The 13847-nt window shown below is 30.3% G+C and overlaps 1 protein-coding gene across 1 annotated transcript; it reads right to left on the bottom strand.

Moving 5' to 3' along the window:
* Positions 1-5173: 5173 nt before the first annotated feature.
* AST91 (sulfate transporter 91) lies at positions 5174-13245 on the bottom strand. Its single transcript, XM_028059689.2, has 13 exons — positions 12866-13245; positions 12693-12741; positions 12408-12615; positions 12162-12333; positions 11956-12021; positions 7143-7256; positions 6910-7026; positions 6635-6761; positions 6255-6541; positions 5946-6136; positions 5771-5850; positions 5611-5687; positions 5174-5515 (listed from the first exon to the last, which is right to left on the bottom strand). Exons 1-13 carry the CDS (start codon positions 13157-13159, stop codon positions 5336-5338), a joined length of 1962 nt encoding a protein of 653 aa, XP_027915490.1. The 5' UTR covers positions 13160-13245; the 3' UTR covers positions 5174-5335.
* Between the last annotated feature and the right edge of the window lie 602 nt (positions 13246-13847).

Consider the following 13847-nt stretch of genomic DNA (forward strand, 5'->3'; position numbering starts at 1 on the left):
CGATGGTTAAGATTAAATTCAATTACACGTTAGAAATAACAAAGTTTTTTTTGTTAATTAAAAAAGAAGTGCATGTCTTCAATGATCTGGTATTATAGGTGATTTTAAGGCTTTTTATTTTTATTATAAAACCTTGAAGGATTGATAATCATGTATATAATCAATCTCAATAATATAATTATGTAAGAAGTGTGCTTTAAGTCTAAACCAAGTTTACAAAATTGGTTACGCTATGCGATAGTTCTCAATATTATTGAATGGTACAATAGTTCTCAATAACGAACAACATAATAAGTTTACTAAACAACAAAAGTCTTACTAAGATAGACTTCAAATGACTTTGATACTATTTTGAAAAGTAAATTTTAATTCTAACTCAATCTCATAAAACTGACATGTAAAGTAATGTTTGCACCCTACTAGATATTAATGGTGGTCTGATAGCAAATGACACGATATGCCTAATAAATAATAAATATTGTTAGGATAAACTTCGCATGGTTCTGATACTATCTCAAGAAGTGGACTTAAGTCTAGCTCAACTACATAAAGTTGACTTATAAGATGAGATTTGCATCCTTTCACGTTGAGACATATACATATTGAACATGTGACTAGATATTAATGATGCTCTGATGGCACGATAAGTCTAACAAATAACAAATCTGAATAGAACATACTTCAGATGGTTCTAATATCATCTTAAGAAATGAATTTCAAATGCAACTCAATCTTACAAAATCAACTTGTAAAGTGAGATATGTAATCACTTATATACTATAAATTCATCTTAGCTCTAGTCGAAGTGAGATTTCCAAAAATTATAAAATTCAATATTGGGACCAAATTTTAAAGGTTCAAATAACAAGGTAAAAAGTATAACTAATGAAATGTGAATAAAAGGAAATTTAGTTGAAAAGGAATGTTTCTTTTTTGTTGTTTAAAGGATGTTATTTGTTTATGAAAAAATTTGGTTCAAAAGATGGACCTTTTTAGATGTCTTCTTAAAGGAATGAAATTTTGGTAAAATTAACTAAAATATTTAATTTTAACAAATTAAATCTAGAAAGGTGATTACTACCATTTTATTTTTAAAGTTGAAATTCATAACGATATTTATTTTAATAATAAGTACAAAAGGCAAATGTGTCAAACTCAAAATAAGTACAATATAGTTCATGCATTAACTTGTTAGAACGTAGTTTTACGCCTTTCAACTCTAATAAGCAAGCAAGTACTAAAAAAAAGTTAGTTACAATGATTTCAATAAAAATGTTAAAAAGCTTAATTTATATAAATTATAAACTTCAATCCATTACATAAAGTAACTTTTTAAACCTAAAACAAACCCAATAATCAAAAGTGTCAAAATTTACTAAAAGAAGAAAGTTAAACACACTTTACAACTTGACATGTGGTTAAATATGATATTGACATTTGACAATGTGTGCTTTTAACCAATGGCATAACTTTGGACAAAAAATTTAAGAGACCAATTTTTTTTATATATATAAATTTTTTTTTCTAATTAAATTATTTTTTTCATTTTCTCTCATCATTTTCTTATTCAAAACAAGCACACATGATATAGAATCCAAAAAATATGGCAATAATATATATGAAAGTGTAACATAAAGTTTATCATCAATAATATTGTACCTGATCGGTACTATTTTAGTATGGAACCAGACGATCTCAAGAATCCTCTATGTCGAACCTCCTTCTGATTACTTTACAATGGGAGTGTTAAGGGTGCTGAACGTAGCACCTAGTCAACTGCATCCTAACAGTTGGGCATCCCTTTAGGCGTTCTGACTGATCTATCGAGTGTTTCATTTGAAACCTACCCCGTAAGTGCCTAGTGGGTCAAAACCATCAGTGCTTGCTTGCGTCCTATAAGACTGGATTCTTTAAGGTAGTCATCCGATCCGTGGGGACTGAATATTTTTATTTTGACGATGGCGAACCCAAATTCCCTTTCTTCTGGACTAAATATCCCACCCCTATCGAGTTTGGCCGAGAACATCCCTCACCCAGGAAGACTTGTATGTGTTGTCTTATTTGGACCAATTGCCCAAGAAACTCTCCTCCAAGAAAAGTATTGGTGTGTTTAGGTCCTCTCATCTGCGCGATAATTTTTTCGGTATGTACGTTTGTCTAACTACTCGTACATATTCGTCTGTTATGTTTTGACTAATGCTTATTTTTATTTACATATATCATGGTTGCTGCTTGTCCCTCTAGTAAGGAAGTGTTTCTAGAACTGAGGAGGAAAAAGCTGGAGGAGGAGAAAAGGAAAGGAGGTGAGAGTTCTCGTCGTACTCCCACAAAGTTGCCCTCTCAGCGACCTAATGCCTCATGCTGCAGAGAAGAATAAAAGCAAGCGCAAGGATCGCGCTGCAAGGCCGAGGACTCCCCGACCATCTTCTCCAAAGAAGTCTCGAGGCACTTCGTCTATCAATAGTGCGGCTGACTCTTTGGCAGCGCTGTTTGACTCGCAACTTAAAATTAACCAAGGCATAGAGGTTTCCCTATCATCAGAGGAGGCTGAGATTGTTTTAGCCATGCATCTTGAGACTGTGTTGTATGCGCTAAATGAACTCCATGCCAGAGCAATGGTGATGGATCGCCATCTGGACATAGTGTTAAGCCAACTGCCAAAGACAGGCAAGCTGACTGCTGAGATAGAGAATTTACAGAGGGAGTTGACTGAGGCCAACAACAGGAGGCAGGAGGTTTCCCTTTAATTGGAAAATGTGAAAAATGAACGATCACAGTTGCTGGCGAAACGTAACGCCTTAAAAGTATGTTGTAGGGACTTCGAGAAAAAAGATGAGGAGTCCTAGGCGGCCTTGGAACAATTAGAGGGGGAGCTGGCAACATCAAAGAAGGAGAATGTTGAGAAAGTTGGTCGAATTTATCAACTGAAAGGGTACGTGATGTCTCAACACGAGGAAGGTTTCTACAAGGCCTTGCGCCAGGCTTCACATTTGTTCAACTTCAATGCGAAGGATGAGCGTTTTGACATTGACAAAGATGTGTACGAAGACTCTTTCATGGTTGTTGAGGAGATCCTTGTTGTTGGGCAACAGAAACTTGCTACTCCTCTAGAGAATTGACTTGTCATTTATATTTTCTTGTTTTATGAATTGTATTTTGAGCTTTGGTATTCACCCTTTGGACATGTATTAACGCACATTGTATGCTTTAACTTTATATTTTGAACTTACTTGCTTCCTTAGACTTTTGTGTTTGTAATTGTTGCTTGTGCCTCTTTGTATGTCGTTGGCTAAGTTTGTTTGCAGGTGAAGGAAAGTACGAGGTGTACCCGGCCACTCCTGGTCGTGATGTGGTCAGCCATTCTTGACCGAGATGTACTCGGCCACTCGTGGCCAGGATGGTGCCAGCCTTTTGCCTTCTAGTTTTTTGGATTTGTCCTTGTGTATTGTTATGTGTTATTTTATTTTTTGTTGGTGTGGGGGGATCATCTAGGGCGATGAAGCTTTCTTTCCCATTGATATGGATATGGGGAGATCATCTAGTTTGATGAAGCTTCCTTTCCCACTGATATGGATATGGGGAGATCATCTAGTTTGATGAAACTTCCTTTTCCATAGAAGAGCGTGAAATACTAATTGTTCGTTGTGCTTGATTGAAATGTATGCGCACTTTGGCAATAGATAGTGTAATCATAGGATGATAATAATCAATTTGTTTTTTCTAAAATTCAAATTCATATTGTGAATGAGAAATTTGAAATTTAGAATATACGGTAATCAAGTTTAAATTTAAAAATTGAAATTACAAAACAATGTAAAAGTGTAATAACAAAATTTGCATTTGAAATTCAACATAAAAGAAATTTGTAAAATAAGGCTTCTTGAGCAACTTTCACATAATAATGATAAAATTTAAATATTATGTAAAAGAATAAATAAATAACTAAATATTGACATAAACTCAAAATAAACTAAATAATTAAATATTGAAAATAATATTTCATGTAAAATTTAAAATTCCAATACATTAATTATGCCAAATTTAATATTTTTTATCCAACAAAACATTATTAAGTTAATATCTCTTATTTTAAATTATATTTATTCTCATAATTCAAAGTATACTATTTATTTTAAACTTATTGATTTACTCCTAATTGTAATAAAGTTAAAATTCAGTAGTCTTAAAAAGAACGAGTCAAAATAAGAATACTTTTAATATGAAATTTGGGTTATATTGCTTAGGACAACAAATATAGACAATAAGGAGTTGCTTTTTTGTGGCGGATGTAAAAAGTTATAAATATATATAGACCAAATTGAGATTCAGACAATGATTTGACACGTGTCACCTTACTGAATTGACATGTGGCACAATACTGACGTGACACATGGCATGAATAATTTTCAAAAAATTTTTTTTAAATTTAAAAAAATTTAAAAAAATTTAAAAAATTTTTAAAAAAATCAAAAAAATTCAAAAAAATGTGGAGTTGACATGTGGCACATCTTTAACACCGTTAACTCTATACTAACGGAATGGGCCTAATTGTTACACATTTTCAAAAATATGGACCTAATTGAGACTAAAAAAAAATCTTAGACCTATTTGAGATTTTTCAACAAAAACATAGACCAAAGGAGTATTTTAACCTAATTTATATGCATAGAAATTTAACATGTGAATATATTTTTATCTTTTAAAGTATATGCTCAAATAATGTTTTATTTTATTTTGATAACAAAAGTATAGTAGTTTTGATAATAAAATATGACTTACGGTCGGTGAATATTTTTTGTTATATTTAAATACTTTAGTTTTTTATTGAATAACAATTACGAATAAAACTAACAAAATTCAATGATATTTTGATGCCACAATCTTTCTTATTATCATTTAATACTACTTCTTGTTACTATTCTCTTTCTCTTTCTTCACTTTCTTCCATGAATCTTATTTCTGTAAAATTTGTCTAATGGCAATGAAAAGCTGTCAAATAACCTTTTCCCAATTCAATAATTATATATTGATGAGTTCTTAATTAATACGATGAGATGTTTGCAAATTTACGATATTTTCGAAAGCATTTCTATTGAGTCAAATGTATTAGATGCTTGAAAATCAACTTCAACTATTGAATTAACAAGCAACTAGTAGTAAGCGAAGGCACAAATGACAAGGATTCATCTTAATTTTGTCGTTTAAACTATATTTAACAATTACCAGTTTTACGCAAATTCTCTGAAAATCTTGTTGTGGCTACATCTTCTATTTTTTATTTTTTTTTCTTTTCTTAACTTTGGCTTATACATTCTGCCTCTTCCAAATCTAGCAATTACACAATTGTGTGTGCCCCTCCAAGAAAAGTTGGTGATTGACCCTTCATTGTTGGTGAAAGTGAAGCCACAGCCTCTCCAACAGTCAAGAAAAGGTTATCTGCTTGCATGAAATCAGAAGCTTCATCAACTTTTTTCAGCTTCTCAATGACCTCAGCCAGAGGATTCACCAACACAAGCTGTCACAACTCACATGAATTAGTTACCATTCATAATATTCCAAACATACACAAAGGTATGTAAACTATGCATATGTCGAAGTTAGTGTTCTTGCCTCAACACCCTTCTTTTCCAAGGTTGCTTTCAACTCTTTGAAAAGTGAGATTCCACTTGTATCAATGGCACTCACAGCTGCAAATTTCAAAGTGACTAGTTGAGAATCGCATGTGGGATAAATAGGTAGATGAAGTATCATCAATATATAACGACATTACCAGACATTTCCAATATCAAGAATCGAAGGCTTGATTGTTCTTTTATGTTGTCTTCCTCTTCTTCCACCCAGCGCAGTGTTCTAACATAACATGCCAATGTTTTAGTCATAGGAGAAACAATATCGGTGTAACAAAAGAAAACTTGTGTCGTAGAATTTACGAAGCTCAAACTAACCTCTCGTTAAGATATGTTATGTTAGCAAAATTGATGGGAGCCTCAATGCTTAAAATAAGAAAACCAGGTACTCGCACAGCTTCCTTGTACTGATGAAGATTTCTGTATATGTCTGTTCCTGGAATCTTTCCCAACATCACTGTTTTCGGCCTTGTTATTTGCATCAATATCTTGAAAGTTGATAACCCAACCTAATCAATAGCATTGAAATCAAAGAAAAAAAAGCATTTTAGTGCACATGGGCAACATGAAAAACAGGTTTTGCACCATGTTGATATTTGGAAAAAGCAAAGAAATAGATGAACTTACAGCAAGAGCAAGGCCTCCTTGGACAGAGATGAAAAGAACACCCATGAACGCAGTTAACATGACAAGGAAATCGAATTTGTCGATCTTCCAAATGTTGTAAGCAGCAGGGAGATCAATGAGGCCAATCACTGCAGTGACTATGATCGCACCCAACACAACATTGGGTGTGTATTGGAACAATGGCATCAGAAAAAGGAGTGTCACCATGACTGTGACAGACATCACTACATTTGACACAGCTGTTTTTGCACCTGCGTTGTTGTTAACAGCTGACCGAGAGAAAGCACCTGAATTTCAATAAAGGGCAAGTTTTATCCTTAGATTTTGAGTTTCTACGACAACATTTTCAACTGGTTTTTAGTTACCAAACGAACACAAACCTGTTGTAACGTAACAGGAAGTGGAGGAGCCAACCACATTCATAAACCCAATTGCCATCATTTCCTTGTTTCCATCCACTTTGTAGTTTTTCAAAGCTGCAAATGTTCTTCCCACTGCAATACCTTCCTGTTAAACATAAACAAAAATTACTAATTCATTGTGTCAAATAAAAGATGAATTTCACATACCATTTTTTCAGAAAGTTTACTACTGATTATTACTCCGAGGTTGAAAACAATTTGAAAAGAAAAGGGAAAGAAAATATTAAGCTTACAGTGAGAGACAAAATGCCAGTGATAAGCCCTGTTTTCATGACTAGGCCTAAGTGACTTCCATGAAAGCGCAGCATGTTCCATGAAGGAGGATTTATCCCTTGTTGCAATTTTCCAATCTAGTAACAGCATCAATATGAAGTTCATAATGTTTTTGTGGAAAAAAAATTCCAATTTTAAGGTAATGATGATTTCAAAAGGAAATAATAAAAGTTGAAATTCAAATAATACTTACCACACTAATGCCATGATTTTGAGCCTTTATTGCAAAAACTACAAGTGTGGAAATGATAACACACAAAAGAGGAGCTCCAGCTGAGACCCAAAATAACTTTGGCTTTTTTATGCTCTGCATGTATATTTATTTGAATATATGTTAGTCAATAATAATAATAAATAATAAATCTAATATTTTTTCAGTATAGGAAGATTTGGAATTTTCTGGATTTCATTTTCAATCACAAAATCATTAATGGTTCTTTCATAAAGATCACATCTGATCATGCAAATTCAGATACACCTTTAAAATCAGAGCTTTTTTTTTAAAGAAACAGAGTAATGCTAATTTACATATGCTATTAAGACAAAAACTGATAATAAACCCTTTAATATAATTTTTATAATGCATGTGGTACATTTTGAATTAATCTTACGTCACTCGTACTACTAAAAAATATTTTTTCTTGTATTAAGGAAATAAATCCTAAAAGTTTGGGTGATTATCATCTTTAACAATTGGATAGTTCACAAATTAATGTCTTTAACATGAATAAATAAATCTCTATAGTTACATAGATTAGTAGGATCTGTGAAAAATAAATTCGTCCAACTTTCTCTAAATTTTGTATCGGGTTAAATGCGATGATGGGTCATGCAATTTTTTTTTATCGGGTTTTTTTTTTTTTTATTTGTTGCCATAGTTTAACTGGTGATCTTGCACAGTTATAAACAATTATGGATGATAATTTTTTTTAAAAAAATATTCTCATTGAAAAAGTGAATATGATATCATATGGATACTCATTTGTACACTTTTATTTACAATGTGGTTTGGTTAAACTTGTAGAGAAAAAGTCTTTGAAAAAGATATATAGAACTAATATTCAATTTGAATTGGTTCAATTAGATGCAGCATCATATATACTCAAACCAAATCAATAATTTTGCATATTTGTTTGGTTTTAGTTTTATAATTTTCTTTTCATTCTAATTAAAATATTTTGGTTGAAAATGTTTATTTTCACTAATGTTTAATTAAAATTATTGATTTGATATTGTTTATGACATAAAAGTAACTTTTGGAATTTCAAAACTAAGAAGTAAAAAATCAATACTAACTAATAAAGGAGAAAAAAAATATCCTTTTAAACCCCTTTCGAAGAGTGCATTAAAAGTCACTTACTATGACTTTCATAACATTAAGCATTCGTGTTGAATTTAGAGTGGTTTAGGTTGGTTGAATTTTTGCAACAAGAATTAAAAATTGATCTCAAATAATTGTTCGAAATAATTCAAATATGAATTTAAGTCGTGAAATGACAAAATTATACACAAAACAAAAATATTCATAAATCTATTATTTTAAAATTTTAAGTTAAAAGTAGTATCATTTACAAATGTTAAATTTGTTCACTTACTTACAAAATTGCTACCGGTCATTTTTTATGTGGGTGTTCTTTTGAGCAGATGTTAAACAGGTGACGTTGAAGGCCTTTTTTGTGTTAGTAGGTATGTTAAATTAAAAATCACATTTATATGATGTCTCTCTAATCTCTTTTGAAAAATAAAATCTCTCATAACTCACAATTACTCTTAATAATATCTTCCTAATCCCTTCTAAAAATAATCTCATCAATGATATCAAAGCTCATTATTTCTCTTAGTGACTGTTTAAACTGATTCAAGTCACTGATGTCAAATATCATATAACAAAAAAAAAAAATCTAATACCTCAATATTTTAGATTAAAAGTGGTGTTTACATGGGTTAGATTCAATTCCCAAATATAATGTAATCACGTAAACTATCCCAAAATAAATCACATCAACACTTTTTGGGTTTGATCAATTTATAGTATTTTTGTTTCAATTTCAATTAGTTTGACAATTTATAATAAAAATTCGTTTAGTTTTGAACATTTCGGGAAAAAAATTGATAAAAATATAAGTATATTATTAACTAAGTTTCTATTTGTTAATATGCAGTTAATATTTTAATTTCATATAAAAATTTAATATTTACACTAATTGAATTTCTAAAATTTTTCATTACAGCCTAAAACTTTATTTTAACGAGTTAATCTTGCCATTCTAAAATTAATGAGAAAAAATCTTATCATTATAAAATTGAAAAATCTTATTATTGTTGTCTCATCAACTTTGTAGTGTTATTATCAAGATATTCTTCAAGTTTGCTAATAAAAAGACATGGTTAGTAAGTCATCTATTTTTTTTATTTTTTTTTATTTAAAAAAATATTATACAACAAAATTTCATTAAAAGAACAATATAATAAATTGTGTTTTGAGAAGTAATAGTGAAAATTAAGTCATTTGATCCATTTTAGTGTATTCTTCACCAACTAATTAAACATTACTAGACTAGACTTGCTTCCTACTAATAAATTAAAAATCATGACTTCTCCTACAAATTGACATATTAACCCACTGAAAAAAAAACTAAAATAAAAATAAATAAATTTCTTATTTTGTAAACTAAAAACAATTAACAAAATTAATTAAAAACTTAAAATATATAAATAGTTAATTAGGAGATATAAGGTTAGTTTCGCATTAAAAGGTGAAAATTGACTTTTGAAAAAAACAATTCAAAAATACATAAAGAAATTCTAATCTTAATTTTTTTGTTTTTATTTGGGTTCAATCATAATATAAAGACATAAAGTATATTAACTAATGTAATCATGACTATAATCCTAAACTATACTATACTTTTTGTTTAATAAAGTAAGGGTAATATAAAGAACTATTTATCTATATAAAATGCAAGCATAAGAATGTGTAACATTCTTAGCTTTAGTGAACATTTAACTTCAAAAATAAGAATTTCTGAATTATCTTGATAAAATGATTTTATAATTATTGCTTTACACAATTAATATGACATACATATATCTATACTTTAAAGTAAAAATCACAATTGATTTCACAACAATTAATATTATAATTAATGTTTGATGTCATAGGATGCCTAACATTATGTAAAAAATTATGTTTTTATCTTTTGCATAATAATTATGTTTATTTTTTGTAATAAATAAAATGATAAAACTCTTGCAATTTAATTATTAATTCTGTTATTACGTCAAAAGTTATAACTATATCTTAAAGGTCAAAGTATAATTTATCTATTTTATAAAAAAAAAAAAAACTTATATTTTATTTTCTGGGCACAAATCCAATAATATAAACACAAACAACTATAAAGTGATTATGAAGTCATTTAAACTTCCAATTATTAGCTTTGAAAGTAGAGCATATATTTTATTTTAAAGTATCATTTCATTATTTACAATATACATCTATTTATTTAATTTTCTTTATGTTAAATATATTTAACATAATTCACTTTAAAATTTCATTAAAATACGATTGATTTCTCATACATAAATGTTTTTTTTATTTTATTTCAGAACATATATCCCAAAAACTTGTATATATGAATTAGATTAGTATTTCTTCTTAATGTAATTATTTAATCAAATAAGACATTTAATAAATAAATTATTAAATGAATATTTATCTTCTTTTAAAAAATGTTAAATATAATATATAACATATTAAAAAAAATCTACAGTTATATCCTATCAAATGCATTTAAATTAATATATCTTCTTAATGTAATTATTTAATGAAATAAGATATTTAATTAATACATTATTAAATGAATATTTAGCTTTAGGAAAACTATTAAATACAATGAATATTTGAAAATCATCTTTAAAATATCTATTAATTAACTAATTAAATTATTAAATTATGTATAACATATTAAAAGAATTACAGATACACTATCAAGTGCATTTAATTTCAGTTATTTTTTATAAAATATTTAATGATTAAAAAATATTTGTGTTAATTAATCTCTTCAATATATTATTAATATTTTCAAGAGAACTATCCACTTTTTATTTATCCATTAATATTCAGATAACCTTTAAGAAATAAAGTATTATTCAACAAATTTATGTTATATAATAATTCGTAATCTACTTTATATATAATATGTTTTATTTGTTAAACAACATTTTAAATATATTTTAACGTAAGACTATTGACTACATTTTTACTTGTATGCATTTACTATTTATTTAATATTTTGTACAAGTAATAGATGATAAAATTTGTGTGGGATGACTAGTTTGTCCAACATTATTTCTCTCTATATATAGAAATATATATTTCAGAAATTTAAGAATATTTTTTCAATCTTACCAAAATCTTCAAAAATTCATAATATTGCAACACTCGTATCCCTTATATTATACTAGGGGATTGTTTCCGCTAACCAAATAAAGCAATATATACAAAATAGTTTTAGAAATGAAAATATATAGCATGGATATTTTAAGTGTAAAAATGCATTAAACATATGAATATTATGTACTAATGGAAACAGTTTCCTAAGAATTTCATTGCTATATCATATTAAATAGTTTTGTTTTAAATTTGAAAACAATTGAATACATTGATTTTATTTAAAAGGAGTTAATGAAAACAGTGATTGTGGGTGAACTTTAAGAAATGATCACACCTATCTATGACTATGACTGTGAATGAAGTGTGTCAGTGGTTGCTGGGATGCAATGCAAACCTGAGCCCAGACCATGTGTTTGACAATTGGTGCATGTGAAACTATATTACATATATAATGTACAGTAGTTGTGTTAATGGTGTTTGTCTTATTTCATGGAAGTTAATGGTTTCTTTAGACTTAAAGTGATTGTGATAAATGTAGTAAGACAAAAAAAAGTGCAAGTTAAAAAAAAAACAGAGAAAGAGAAAGAAATGATTGAAGAGAATAACATACAACGTGTCTTGCTAATAGTAGTAGCACTAGAAAGCAAATCCCCATCAGTATCGTTTGCCATGACCACTGCAGAAAAACCACAGAAACAAAACCTGAGATAATAATACAGCGGTAAAATCGATTCTAGCCTAAAGACAAGAACAGTTATCAGAATTGAAATTCTGTGTGCGCGTGTGTTTATGAGCAAAAGTTAAAGGGGAACCAACCTCGTGTATATTATGGAAAACAGAAGTCATCACAGGAATCAGGCCCATCTGATTAGTGAAATGTGAGATTCCGAGCAGACTCTTAAGCTGTTGCAGGGAGACAATAATAGCAGCTCCAGCCATGAACCCAATCAGAATGGCCTTGGACAGAAAATCAATTATGAAACCGAGTCTGCAATCATTAATAACACATCAGAACACTTTCACATATTGCAACAAATTTTCAGCATGGTTTCATATTACCACCTTAGGATCCCAAGTGAGGCTTGAAAGAGACCAGCAAAAAACGTTGAAGTGAAAGCTAGTTGAAGGAACAGAACCGGGTCTGCTGTGGGAGACACTTCCTGTCTCAGCATCGATCCCAGCACCAGAGAAGCAATCGACACAGGTCCTACAGCTAGGTCCCTCGAGCTCCCAAGAACAGCATAAACAAGCGGCGGAACAAAGCTGGAATCTGAGTTATGCAATACAACTGGTTAACATACAGCACACAGATCACCACAAACTATAGAGTTCAATCAATCTACTCACAAAGTCCCACGATCGGAGGAAGATTTGCAAGCTTAGCATAACTGATTCCCTGTATATTATAAGATTGAATATGAGTGAATATTATTTTTTCCATGATCATGCAGAAGATATATAAAAAGTCTTTGCTTTTAAGCAACCATGGAAAAGAGTGAAAGAATGGAGAAGAAAGAAACCTGAGGGATGGCCAAGCTAGCAATAGTGAGGCCAGCAACAAGATCAGATTTGAAGAGTTTGAAGGTGTACTTAGGACCCCATTGAAGAATAGGGAAGAGATATTGAGCTGCAAGAATGAGCTTTGTCTTGAGTGGTTGACCCTTGAATTGACGAAGAGGGTCATCAGGGAAAAAGGTTTCCTTGAGCCTGGTTTTGAGTTTGGTGAGAGTGGTCTTGTGGGGTGGTGGAACAACCTGGTGCAGTTCCATGGTCATCTCTAGGCAATGAGAATGCTGCACTTCATTAGGGTCCATTTGAAGAGAAGAGAAGAGAAGAGAAGAGAGAAGAGAAGAAAAGAGAAGAGTGTGTTGAATGGTATGAGCAATGATGGGTTTTATGAGAGTCCCCAAGCCCTGCCCCAGTAATGAACACGTCTGCAAAACCGCTATAAAACAAGATGGCACCTATGTGCGGTAAAGTACAAGAGGATAACAACAAATATGAGATGTAATTTCAGAAACCAAAACACGAGAAGGGATAGCCTTAGTATACGGTTCACCTAATATTATACTACACACTCTTCTTACAAATTTGGACACTTCTTTTCAACAGGTCCCACTATGGTATTTCTTCAACTCATGTTACCATTTCATAAGACTTCTACGAGACTCTATGCTTAAGTTGAAGAAGACTCAAATCACCTTCAACCCCCACTCATGACATCACCAAAATTATTTTCGCTCACCAACTCCTGCCACCATCACCTTCATCACTTCACGTCGAATCATTCTTTACATTGAAATTTGGTTTCAACCATTGCCGTATTTAACAAGGAATTTTCACTCCCAGTACACAAATTCACCTGCTTCCAATTTTTCGTTACTTGCATCGATTCTGTTTTTCTTTTTCCAAAGTATGTGTTAAGACCAATTCCATATCCTTTGTTTGGGGATTTTCTTCAACCATATAAGTATCTTTAATTCAGATATAAGCATCATATAA

The sequence above is a fragment of the Vigna unguiculata genome, chromosome 3 (assembly GCF_037176805.1).
Source record: "Vigna unguiculata cultivar grain cowpea cultivar isolate G323 ecotype 2 chromosome 3, ASM3717680v1, whole genome shotgun sequence".
Classification (NCBI taxonomy): Eukaryota; Viridiplantae; Streptophyta; class Magnoliopsida; order Fabales; family Fabaceae; genus Vigna; species Vigna unguiculata.